We start from the raw sequence: 13318 nt of genomic DNA on the forward strand, positions 1-13318 counted from the left end.
CTCTCTCTCTCTCTCTCTCTCTCTCTCTCTCTCTCTCTCTCAGGTCAAGGTCCCTGTGCTCTGCTGAGATGTGTATAATGAGATCCCTCAGGACTAATGTTAGTTACTTTACAAATCTCCTCTCTGCTTTGGGAGGTTATTTCCTCGATAACTTTCCTTAAACACTGAGTTTTCCCTCTAATGAATTAAACTCATCTGCTAATCCGTGAGCAGGATTATCACGGTAAACTCCCTGGAATCTGTGGAATCTGGGAGTTTAAGGAAAGCTTGGGAACGCCGCCGAGAGAATACCAGGCATGACTGACCTGAGAGTGTGTATGAGAGTTTGTTAAAAATGGATAGTTCCAGGTCATGCTGTATGATAGGAGACAGTCAGAGGGGTTCGAGACTAAAGCATCCGGGGTGAGAGGAAGGGTGTGGAATTTTGAAACGGGGTGGGAGGAGGAAGGGACAAGGTGAGGAGAGGGTTACACCTAACTCTTAACTTTAATGTCCTGGGTTTAAGATAAAGGAGTGGAAGACTCTATTGAAGATGTAATTTCCTTTTGATCAGTGTAGATCTGTTTGCTTGATGAGTGATCGGAGGTCTCAGTCCACATAGCGGTCTGTTTTGAGCCTGTGGTTTAACTGTGTGCATGTGTGTGTGAGACCTGGCTGCTCTTCAGTAGTCTGTGATAAGGTATCTACCTCTCTTATCTGTCAAGCCTCATTAGTATTGCAAAGGAGATATTCAGCCACATCCTCTTGTGTGAAATTCCAGTGTTTCTTTATTATTGGACGTTTCATCATCAAATCCCTTAACAGGGTGCTTGACTAGTAGTAACCCATAGGGCCTGCTACGTAACAGCTAAACAACCTCTACACAAGCTCTACAGAGGAGACCGCTAGTCTTCCAAACAGAGGCTGGGTTAGAGATATGGTGAGAGAATAAAGCTATAGAGATGATAAGAGAGATGGACCGATAGTCAATGATTGTGTGTCTGTCAGAGCAGAGGTAGTTAGAGGCAGTAGTTTCCAGGTGTGATATTGGCCTGTTATCTTCTGCTATCTGCTCTTTACAGCCATCCACTAAACATGTAAAACACTGTGTGTTTATAAAGTTCCCTCAGGCTCAGAGGGATAACCAGGGTTACGCACAATATGACGCCATATAACTCCCAGGAGACACCGACTTCACCATTCTGTCTTCTATTCTCTCTGTCTCTCTTTCTCATTTTAATTCAAAGGGCTTTATTGGCATGGGAAACATGTTTACATTGCCAAAGCAAGTGAAATAGATAATAAGCGAAAGTGTAATAAAAAATGAACAGTAAACATTACACACTATATACAGTGTTGTAACAATGTGCAAATAGTTAAAGTACAATAGGGAAACTAATTCAACATAAATATGAGTTGTATTTACAACGGTGTTTGTTCTTCACTGGTTGCCCTTTTCTTGTGGCAACAGGTCACAAATCTTGCTGCTATGATGGCACACTGTGATATTTCACCCAATAGATTTCGGAGTTTATAAAAATTGGATTTGTTTTCGAATTCTTTGTGGGTCTGTGTAATCTGAGGGAAATATGTATTTCTCTCTGTCTCTTTCTCTGTCTCTGTCTCTCGCTCTGTCTCGCGCTGTCAATCTCAGGAAACAGTGTTTATGGAGAAAAAAGGTTGTGTTTCATGCATGGTTTCCTGAATTATGTTGTGTATCAGGCTATCAAACAACCACAAGGGGTTAAAGTGGGGTCTAAACTGCCCTGAAAATAAGATGGCTTGTAAGGATAGTGTATCTAACTATAATTTCCCCATCTGAAGGATGTGCTTGGTGTCATTGTTGGAACCCATTCTTCATTGAACTTGATAGGAGAGTAAGTGACTAGTCATTTGTAAGAGATTTACTGAATATACTTCATCTGAAGTATTAGCATGCATAACCCCTGCTTAACCCTTCAATTTCTTCTGGGAAACATCTATTGATTCTCTTATTTCCCATGGATTCCAATTTCACAAAGAGAGTGACCCTAGTGACAAATCCTCTGTGTTATTGATATTATAGAGTGGAATGTAGGTTATGCGGTGCTCATTCTGATGTGTGTGTGTTCTCCCCAGCTCCCTCTGTCCAGCAGTCACCTGGACGTGTACACGGGCCCTGGGATGACCGGTCAAACCATCGCCATGACCAGCAACTCCTGCCCTGCCAACCTGGCCATCAAACGAGAGCTGACGGGTAGGACCAATCACAGCCGCACGCACAGCCATGGCAACCAATCAGAGACAAGCTTAGACACACAGCAACCACACAGCTCTCAGACATTTACAACTTTCAGAGAAATGGCAACCAATCAAAGAGAACTGCAGGCCAAAATGGTTTACTACCAGTTTTCCCACCTGGTTTCCCAGGTCTCAATCAGATGCTGAGGAAAGGAAGGAAACCAGCAGTTCCAAATCCATGGTTACCAGGGTATCAGAGGAGGCTGGTGGGAGGAGCTATAGGAGGACGGGCTCATTGTAATGGCTGGAATGGAATTAATGGAACGGTATCAAACATGGAAACCACGTTTCACTCCGTTCCATTATTCCATTCTAGCCATTACAATGAGCCCGTCCTCCTACAGCACCTCCTACCAGCCTCCTCTGCAAGGTATAATTTTCTCAAAACTACGGGTTCATTGAACTTAGTTTCTGCTACGATGGAATTCAATTAAGCAAATTAGCTCCTCATTGACAGTTAGGGGGAAATACTGTATCCCAGGCATGAACTGAATCTCAATTAATTTCCTAAGTTGAGTGAGTTAAAGTGAGCCTCCACCATGATCTTCAAACTCTCTATGACCCCAAACTGTAAACAGAAGTCACACTCACTATACACTCTTTCACACATGCACATCCAAATGCACATTTCACAAACACACCAAAATAAATATGCATGCTTCACACTCGGCAGAGGAGATCGCACCACATAAATATCCCAGTGTGTTCATGGCATGACTGTTAAGATGTTATGGAACAGAGTTTTACACACATTTGTACTGTAATGTGTCATTTCACACCCGTTTGCGCTGGCGTGTGTGTTTGTGAGGGCCAGCCTGTGAGTTGCATCAATCAGCTCAGGTTTCCTTTAGTAATGTTTCACAGGACATACCGTCTCATAGGGAAAAGCAGATGTATTAGAAGTGTGGATTAACACCTACACTCTCTCCAGACACATGCCTCTCTGGTCCACAAGAACACGGATCTCATTCTATACTTCAGTTATTCGTTTTTTTTTTTGACAGACGATAGTTTTTAGTGTTGATGGGTTGGGTGGGGACAGTGTTAGTTCATTGCTTGTTGTTTTTGTCAAGATGCAGAAGCCCGTGCGATGGCCAAGGAGAGACAGAAGAAAGACAACCACAACCTGAGTGAGTTTATTCTGACCCCCCCTCTCTCTCTCTCTCTCTCTGCCTCTCTCTCTCTCCCTCCCTATCTTTCTCCCTTGCAAAAACACAATATGAATGAGTTTGCACTTTTTCAACATCCCTCTCCTTTTTACTATCTCTCTGTTTAAAGTACACCTCTCTCTCTATCTCTTTCTGTCTTTCTCTCAATCACACACACACACACACACACACACACACACACACACACACACACACACACACACACACACACACAGTGGTAATTCAGCTGATACAGGACAACCCACAAGGTGGATGGTTAACCCACAGCTTTCTGCTGCTCTGGCACTAAAGTCTAATTGCCTGTCACACTTGTTTTTTAGGGTGTATATGTGTAGTGTGTGTGTGAGTGTGTGTGTGTGTGTGTGAGTAGTAGTAGTTTGCGGGACACAATAAGCTGCAGGAATGCTACTGTCCTTTCCTCCCTCTAGTCGCCTGGCTGTCACCCAGGATCATTACATTTCAAATGTCATATTATGTATATATACAGTGTTGTAACAATGTGCAAATAGTTCATGTACAAATGGGAAAATAAATAAACATAAATATGGGTGTATTTACAATGGTGTTTGTTCTTCACTGGTTGCCCTTTTCTTGTGGCAACAGGTCACACATCTTTCTGCTGTGATGGCACACTGTGGTATTTCACCTACAGTGGGGAGAACAAGTATTTGATACACTGCCGATTTTGCAGGTTTGCCTACTTACAAAGCATGTAGAGGTCGGTAATATTTATCATAGGTACACTTCAACTGTGAGAGACGGAATCTAAAACAAAAATCCAGAAAATCACATTGTATGATTTTTAAGTAATTAATTTGCATTGTATTGCATGACATAAGTATTTGATACATCAGAAAAGCAGAACTAAATATTTTGTACAGAAATCTTTGTTTGCAATTACAGAGATCATACGTTTCCTGTAGGTCTTGACCAGGTTTGCACACACTGCAGCAAGGATTTTGTCCCACTCCTCCATACAGACCTTCTCCAGATCCTTCAGGTTTCGGGGCTGTCGCTGGGCAATACAGACTTTCAGCTCCCTCCAAAGATGTTCTATTGGGTTCAGGTCTGGAGACTGGCTAGGCCACTCCAGGACCTTGAGATGCTTCTTACGGAGCCACTCCTTAGTTGCCCTGGCTGTGTGTTTTGGGTCGTTGTCATGCTGGAAGACCCAGCCACGACCTATCTTCAATGCTCTTACTGAGGGAAGGAGGTTGTTGGCCAAGATCTCGCGATACATGGCCCCATCCATCCTCCCCTCAATACGGTGCAGTCGTCCTGTCCCCTTTGCAGAAAGCATCCCCAAAGAATGATGTTTCCACCTCCATGCTTCACGGTTGGGATGGTGTTCTTGGGGTTGTACTCATCCTTCTTTTTCCTCCAAACACGGCGAGTGGAGTTTAGACCAAAAAGCTCTATTTTTGTCTCATCAGACCACATGACCTTCTCCCATTCCTCCTCTGGATCATCCAGATGGTCATTGGCAAACTTCAGACGGGCCTGGACATGCGCTGGCTTGAGCAGGGGGACCTTGCGTGCGCTGCAGGATTTTAATCGTAGTGTTAGTGTTACTAATGGTTTTCTTTGAGACTGTGGTCCCAGCTCTCTTCAGGTCATTGACCAGGTCCTGCCGTGTAGTTCTGGCCTGATCCCTCACCTTCCTCATGATCATTGATGCCCCACGAGGTGAGATCTTGCATGGAGCCCCAGACCGAGGGTGATTGACCGTCATCTTGAACTTCTTCCATTTTCTAATAATTGCACCAACAGTTGTTGCCTTCTCACCAAGCTGCTTGCCTATTGTCCTGTAGCCCATCCCAGCCTTGTGCAGGTCTACAATTTTATCCCTGATGTCCTTACACAGCTCTCTGGTCTTGGCCATTGTGGAGAGGTTGGAGTCTGTTTGATTGAGTGTGTGGACAGGTGTCTTTTATACAGGTAACGAGTTCAAACAGGTGCAGTTAATACAGGTAATGAGTGGAGAACAGGAGGGCTTCTTAAAGAAAAACTAACAGGTCTGTGAGAGCCGGAATTCTTACTGGTTGGTAGGTGATCAAATACTTATGTCATGCAATAAAATGCCAATTAATTACTTAAAAATCATACAATGTGATTTTCTGGATTTTTGTTTTAGATTCCGTCTCTCACAGTTGAAGTGTACCTTTAATAAAAATGACAGCCCTCTATATGCTTTGTAAGTAGGAAAACCTGCAAAATCGGCAGTGTATCAAATACTTGTTCTCCCCACTGTAATAGATATGGGAGTTTATCAAAATTGGGTTTGTTTTCAAATTCTTTGTGGATCTGTGTAATCTGAGGGAAATATGTGTTTCTAATATGGTCATACATTTGGCAGGAGGTTAGGAAGTGCAGCTCAGTTTCCACTTCATTTTGTGGGCAGTGTGCATATAGCCTGTCTTCTCTTGAGAGCCAGGTCTGCCTACGGTGGCCTTTCTCAATAGCAAGGCTATACTCACTGAGCCTGTACATAGTCAAAGCTTTCCTTACGTTTGGGTCAGTCACAGTGGTCAAGTATTCTGCCACTGTGTACTCTCTGTTTAGGGCCAAATAGCATTCTAGTTTGCGCAGTTTTTTTGTTAATTCTTTCCAATGTGTCAAGTAATTCTCTTTTTGTTTTCTCATGATTTGGTTGGGTCTAATTGTGTAGTTGTCCTGGGGCTCTGTGGGGTCTGTTTGTGTTTGTGATCAGAGCCCCAGGACCAGCTTGCTTAGGGGACTCTTCTCCAAGATCATCTCTCTGTAGGTGATGGCTTTGTTATGGAAGGTTTGGGAATCGCTTCCTTTTAAGTGGTTATAGAATTTAACGGCTCTTTTCTGGATTTTGATAATTAGTGGGTATCGGCCTAATTCTGCTCTGCATGCATTATTTGTCGTTTTTCGTTGTACACTGAGGATATTTTTGCAGAATTCTGCATGCAGAGTCTCAATTTGGTGTGTGTCCCATTTTGTGAATTCTTGGTTGGTGAGCGGACCCCAGACCTCACTCTGTCTTTCTCTTTTTTTTTCTCTCTCTCTCTCTCTCTCTCTCTCTCTCTTGCTCTGTATCTCTCTCGATCTCTGTATCGCTCTCAATCTCTGTATCTCTCTCTGTATCTCGATTTCAATGTTTACGTTGCCAAAGCAAGTGAAATAGATAATAAATAAAAGTAAAATAAACAACAATGATCGCTCTCTCTCGCTCTCTCTCTCGCTCTCTTTCTCGCTCTCTCTCTGTATCTCTCTCTCTGCATCTCTCGCTCTCTCTCTGCATCTCTCGCTCGCTCTCTGTATCTCTCGCTCTCTCTCTCTCGCTCTCTGTATCTGTCTCTCTTTCTCTCTGTGTCTCTCTCTTGCTCTCTGTATCTCTCTCTCTCACACTCGCTCTCTGTATCTCTCTCTCTGTCTGTATCTCGCTGTACATCTCTCTCTCTATCTCTCTCTCTGTATCTCTCTCTGTATGTATCTATCTCTCTCTGTATCTCTCTCTGTCTGTATCTCTCTCTGTCTGTATCTCTCTCTCTCTGTATCTCTCTGTATCTCTCTGTATCTGTATCTCTCTCTCTCTCTCTCTCTCTCTCTCTCTCTCTCTCTCTGTATCTGTCTGTTTATAACCTCCAATCTGACAAACACTCATCTACTCATTTACACTATAACTCTTTATTATGGCTATGCTGCACAAAGCCAGCAATAACAGCCAGAGTATAAAGTCACCTCAGTGTGTGCCTGCGTACGTGCATGCATTTGTGTTCATGTTCTTGGGTTGTCGAAGGTGGACTGCCTCACATGAAATTCCGAATGCCATTGTTGCAACACATTTTCCCATGTTCTCCTCTCCTCTCATTGTTGCCTCTTTTCCTATGGTTTAGTTGAGAGAAGGAGGAGGTTCAACATCAACGACCGGATTAAAGAGCTGGGCGGTATGATCCCCAAAACCAATGACCTGTAAGTCACCTCACTTCACTGTGTGTTGTTATTTGTTCTTCAATGTCTAAGTGGTATGTTGCTTTTTGTATCCGTGTTAGCAGAAGATGTATACTTACGTGGGCTTCTTCTTGTTTGCCTGTGCAACTAAACTATGGTCATCAGAAACAAATGAGATACTTCTAAAGGTGTTCTTCTGTAATGTTCTATAGGGACGTGCGCTGGAATAAGGGCACTATTCTGAGGGCATCAGTAGAGTACATCAAGCGGATGCAGAAGGACATGCAGAGGACCAGAGAGGTGGAGAACAACTTCAAGAGGATGGAGATGGCCAACAAACAGCTGTGGCTGCGCATCCAGGTAACGCACACACACATTCATTTGTGCAACACACACTCTGTCACACACGCATACAGTACACACATTAAAGAGCATGTATGAGCTTTAGAATGCTGTGCCATACAGTTCATCATCTCTCTCGCTCCCCCCCGCCTCTCTCTCACTCGCTTTCTCCCTGCTCTGTCTGTGTGTAGGAGTTAGAGATGCAGGCTCGTCTGCACGGCCTCCCCAGCTCCTCTCCCTCTGGGATGGGTTCTGGTGACCTGATGGGTTCCTACGTCAAACAGGAAACCAGCCCTGAGGAGAAGCTCCACCAGCAGCAGGCACAGCACCAGCACCAGGCCCAGGGCCAGCAACACCTCCCCCACCCCCAGTCCCACCACCTCCAGCCCCAGCAGGGCCAGCCCATGCAGCTGCCCCCTCTCCCCCCTCACCTCCAGCCACAGCTTCCCCTCCAGTACCCAGCCGTGGGCAGTTCCCAGCCCTTTGACTTTGCCCAGTCGCTGGACTTGTGTGACGGGGTGCCTGGCTTCCCGGAGGGCCTGTCGGGGCTAGGGGAGCTGGGCGGCCTGGGTACCCAGGGAAGGAGAGGCGAGCTGGGCTTCTTGATGATGGACGAGCCCCTGTCTCCTCTGGGTGGAGACCCCCTGCTCTCTGCCATGTCCCCTGAGGCCTCGGTCGACTCCAGCCGCAGATCCAGCTTCAGCATAGAGGATGCAGATATACTGTAGATGGAGTATACACACACACACATACACACTGTAGAACCACACACATAGTATACACACACACATATGGTACACAAAGTACACACACTGGACATACACCCAGAGCAGTGATATACCGTGATATGCTTATGCTCTGTTCAACAACCCTGCCAGCATACATTTGCACTCCAAACTCCCTCACACACACACAGATACTGTACTCACACTTACACACACACACTCGACATTCTCATAGATGCACACCCTTTCTTAGCACTCGCATAGATACACATTCAACAGCAATATGAGAAATGAAATCCACGTTTCGGATTGAAATAATTGTGTCCTACCACTGTAAATATCAGAGCACCTCTGAATGATAAACAATCTATTACACACACACACACACACACAGCACAGACAGCTTCTAGTTCACTCTAACACAGAAGGGCCCCTGTTATTTGAAGGGAAATATGTGAGGCACTGACAAAGGTTTGAGACACAGTGTGACACACAGTCCTAGACCCCTTACTTTGTAAAACACACTGCCATGACCTTTAGTCTGCAAGCTACTGCCATCTCCTGTGTGACCTATGACCTTTAGCCTTTAGGGTACTGCCAAGTCTACTCCATGACCTCTGGCCCCAGTGTGAACTCTGAACGTTGAGGAGAGATGGTTTGGCCCTGTTTGTGAGGTGTTGTAGCGATGCAGGGGGTTCTGTAGCAACTTAGGGTGAAATGTAGCTCCACAGGGTTATAAGTAGTGCCACTATGTAGCAACTCAGGATCTTCTGTAGCCCTGACCCAAACCTGCCAATGTGCCTTGTGTTAGCCGCCTGAAGCCCCACTCTCTCTGGCTGAGATGGAGATGGAGAGTGTGGAGTGGGGAGAGGGAAGGAGAGGGTTGTGTTTTAGTATGTTGTACTGTATGGTTAGGAGAGGGAGGAGCAGTCATAGAGATTGGCTCAGATAACCCAGTAATGTCGTAGTCTCCACTGTAACACACACACAGCAGTGTGCCTTGAGGCTGTGTTCAAATCAAGACTTCAGTACCTCACCCAGTCTGTGCTTGTAGAACTGTCAGCTTTGGGTCGACCAGGTTAAAATACACACACTCACCAGGTATAAACCAAATCAACTCTGTAGAAACCAAACTACGGCCGTACAATACATAAATAAACTACAGGTAAACAAATGACTTCCAGATTTGGGTGAGGGACTGGGGGCAGTTCTTGGATTTGATATGGCTTATGATCAGTGCAGAAAAAAGGAAGACATGGTGATGATTTAAAAGGTATTGGTTTGTATTCTTTATTATAGTATGTTGTTTTATTTTATCTCCCAAAGCACTGGAACCTATATTATTTCATTGACTTTGTACATGAACGAATTTTCAGTTTTATGCCACTAAGCCACTTAAAATGTATTTTATTTGTATTTGTCCTTTTTATTTTATTCCTAAAGTACCTTTTTCTCTAAGAGCCATTTAAAAGTGACAGTATTTAAGCCACTTGCGTGACAGTGTACGACCAGTGGGGAGACATATTCTATACTTCTCTTTGTGTAAAGAATTATTCAAATTTCACCAGGCTTTGAAGAAATGAGAAGATCATGTACATTTACAGTAAGATGTCATTTTTATATTGATTGGGATTGTTTCTATTTTTTAACCTATAGAAATTGGAGCCAGAGACTAAGTTGAGAGGTGATTTATTTGATTGTATTAAGTTTTAATTGCGATTTTTGTGAATGTGAAGATGGCCTGTACTGGTACCAAGCCAAACCCAGGCATCACAAGAGCCGGGTATTTTCATTCATGGTGCCTCTTTTGACCCCAACTTTGGTTTCCATTTAGACTACTTCCTTCTGATGGACTCAGAACTACCATCGAGGAGTTCCGTTGCCATAGCGTTGGCATAGCCTTGAACAAACCTGACCTCCTCTCTGTCTGCCAGAGTTCGCCTTTACCCTGCTCCAATGTTTGTAATAGATTGTTTTACTTTTGTGTATATTGTCCAGCCAACATTTTAAAGAGCTTGTCTGCAGATAATGTGGTGTGTTGTCCCCTCTGTGGCTGTCCCCCTCCCCATGTCACTGTATTCCACTGATTCTGGCCGACTGGTCAGGGGAAACTGGCATTCTGGTTTTGCTTTGGATATAAAATGTTTTACCAAAATCCACCCGCGCTCTCGGAATGTTTCTTTAGTGTTTGTGTGATGTTTCTGAGAGATGCATACAGATGAAGAGTGGTGTGAGTGTATCACAGAGTGTGGTTAGTGTCTTGGAACAACTTCATCATACTGTTAGTCCTGACACCAACACTGCGGTTCCTATTTTATTCCACCAGGGAGTGTCAGAGACCCACCTGACAGCCCAGTCTTCTCTCTCTCTCTCTCTCTCTCTCTCTCTCTCTCTCTCTCTCTCTCTCTCTCTCTCTCTCTCTCTCTCTCTCTCTCTCTCTCTCTCTCTCTCTCTCTCTCTCTCTCTCTCTCTCTCTCTCTCTCTCTCTCTCTCTCTCTCTCTCTCTCTCTCTCATTTAATTTAATTTAAGAGCTTTATTGGCATGGGAAACGTGTGTTAACATTGCCAAAGCAAGTGAAGTAGATAGTAAACAAAAGTGAAATAAATATTAACAGTAAACATTACACTCAGAAGTTTCAAAAGAATAAAGACATTTCAAATGTCATATTATGTATATATACAGTGTTGTAACAATGTGCAAATAGTTAAAGTACAAATGGGAAAATAAATAAACATAAATATGGGTTGTATTTACAATGGTGTTTGTTCTTCACTGGTTGCCCTTTTCTTGTGGCAACAGGTCACAAATCTTGCAGCTGTGATGGCACACTGTGGTTTTTCACCCAGTAGATAAGGGAGTTTATCAAAATTGGGTTTGTTTTCGAATTCTTTGTGGATCGCTGTAATCTGAGGGAAATATGTGTCTCTAATATGGTCATACATTTGGCAGGAGGTTAGGAAGTGCAGCTCAGTTTCCACCTCATTTTGTGGGCAGTGTGCACATAGCCTGTCTTCTCTTGAGAGCCAGGTCTGCCTACGGCGGCCTTTCTCAATAGCAAGGCTATGCTCACTGAGTCTGTACATAGTCAAATCTCTCTCTCTCTCTCTCTCTCTCTCTCTCTCTCTCTCTACAGCTCTCAGCTCATTATACTCCATAACAATCACAGGAATAGAGCTGCAATGCAATTAACCTATTTTTAAATACCATTTTATTAGGGCAGAAAGGGCTTAAAATATGACGAGGAGGGAGGGAAGGCAGGAAGGGAGGAGGCTGTAATTTCACGATGGCTCTCTTTCCACGTCTCTCAATGCATACACACACAGCAACACAGGTACAGCTTTACAATAATGATTTATTTATCTGAAAACACCAAAGAAAAATTGTGACAGAGAGAAGGAAAGATTGAATAGGTCCTGTAATCTTTGGTTTGTCTAGGTCTCAGTATAAAATAGCCAACAACCACAATGTATTAGGAATGCCAATATTACGGTTGAGGTGTGTGTATTTGTGAAAATCCATCAATGTCAATGGGTTTGTATTTGTAAAACTTTGCCTGGGAGTTTAGAGTTCTGAGTTAGAGTTGGGGCCAATGTTTTGTCTGTAGTTATTATTGGGCCTCGTGTTCTCTTTAGTTGTGAGCCATGTGGTTTCCCCCACCAACCCCCTCAACACCCCCCTCTCTCCTCAGCACATGGTGTGGTCCATCTGTCCTCTGTCAAAACTCTGATCCATCATGCCTCCCAAATCTGGGTGAGTCTATATACTTTATATTTTAGTACACACACCAGTGGAGGCTGCTGAGGGGAGGATGGCTCGTAATAATGGCTGGAATGGTATCAAGTAAATCAAAGACGTGGTTTCCATGTGGTTGATACCACTCCATTGACTCCATTCCAGCCATCATTATGAGCCGTCCAGTTGATAGTGTGATAATCCAACATTTCCATTGAGTGGGTTGGAACCTACAATGTCATGACCCATTCCGTGGGTCACAGGGAAGAAAATGGATCATAAAGAATGTTGTCTGGTAAAAGGTGGGTGGGTCACAAGAATATTGTAAAACCTTGAGGAGGTTGTGGGTGTGTATGGGTGCATGTCTGTGTGTGTAGAGTTGTCTTCAGCATTGTCATTGAGTGTGTGTGGTAGCTTTCCTAGTGTGTGTGTGTTCATTAGAGTGGTCACCAGTCAGTGCAGTAGGTGGTCTCACCACCATCCTCCCTCTCCTGATTCATTAGGTCCAGTGCTTCCATGGGGTGATCCATACCTGCCGTTAAACAACCTTTCTGGGCTTAATTCAGGGAAATCCCCCCCCTCACCCCACACACACACACACTCTCCATAGTGTGTGTGGCAGGCGTTCGTCGTCCATCCAAAGCCCCATTCTCCCAGGTCTTTATGATGCTAATGCACTCCCCAGTCTAATAAATCCCTGTAGAGCTGAAGTGCTGAGATCTTATGGCTCGCTTAGAACAGTCCCCCACCGCACATACACCTCGATAACACAACCCACCCACACACACCTCCCTCGGCAGTAGAAGTGCCTGCCTTGCACTTGCAAGTATTCCTGGGTGGCTCTCTGGCAGAGAGAGAGAAATCAAACATGAAAGCATAATTTAAGGAGTGTTGGAGAGGTAGTGTAGTGTTTGGCCTGTGGGTCCGGGGTTCTTTAGCACCGCGGAACCATGGCGATAGAGAGACCTCCAGAGTCCAGACCAGAGCAGGGAGCCTGTTCACCTCCTTTCCCCACGGTCGGGCCTCTGGCCTGGGCTTGGCAGCAGCACAGTCCCCCCTATCACTAATGGGCTCCATGGATGAATAACGGAAGAGAGGGAAAGGGGAGGGGGATAAAAAGGAAAATAATCAGAGAGGTTATTTTACTTGTTCAATAAATAGTGAACAAG

The 13318-nt window shown here is 44.5% G+C and overlaps 1 protein-coding gene across 7 annotated transcripts in view; it reads left to right on the plus strand.

Annotated features, from left to right (window-relative positions):
- The window catches only part of LOC121575344 (transcription factor EB), a 58082-nt gene extending 47507 nt beyond the window's left edge, over positions 1-10575 (plus strand). For 6 of the 7 annotated variants that reach the window (XM_045222888.1, XM_045222886.1, XM_045222887.1 and 3 more), the window contains 5 exons: positions 2098-2215; positions 3333-3389; positions 7295-7370; positions 7562-7709; positions 7883-10575. In XM_045222888.1, coding sequence (XP_045078823.1) covers positions 2098-2215; positions 3333-3389; positions 7295-7370; positions 7562-7709; positions 7883-8419 — 936 coding nt within the window. In that variant the 3' untranslated portion in view covers positions 8420-10575. The remainder of the gene's footprint in view (positions 1-2097; positions 2216-3332; positions 3390-7294; positions 7371-7561; positions 7710-7882) is intronic. The other variant, XM_045222885.1, reaches the window with a different exon arrangement.
- The last annotated feature ends 2743 nt before the right edge of the window (positions 10576-13318 follow it).

Source organism: Coregonus clupeaformis, chromosome 10 (assembly GCF_020615455.1).
Source record: "Coregonus clupeaformis isolate EN_2021a chromosome 10, ASM2061545v1, whole genome shotgun sequence".
NCBI classification, from domain to species: domain Eukaryota; kingdom Metazoa; phylum Chordata; class Actinopteri; order Salmoniformes; family Salmonidae; genus Coregonus; species Coregonus clupeaformis.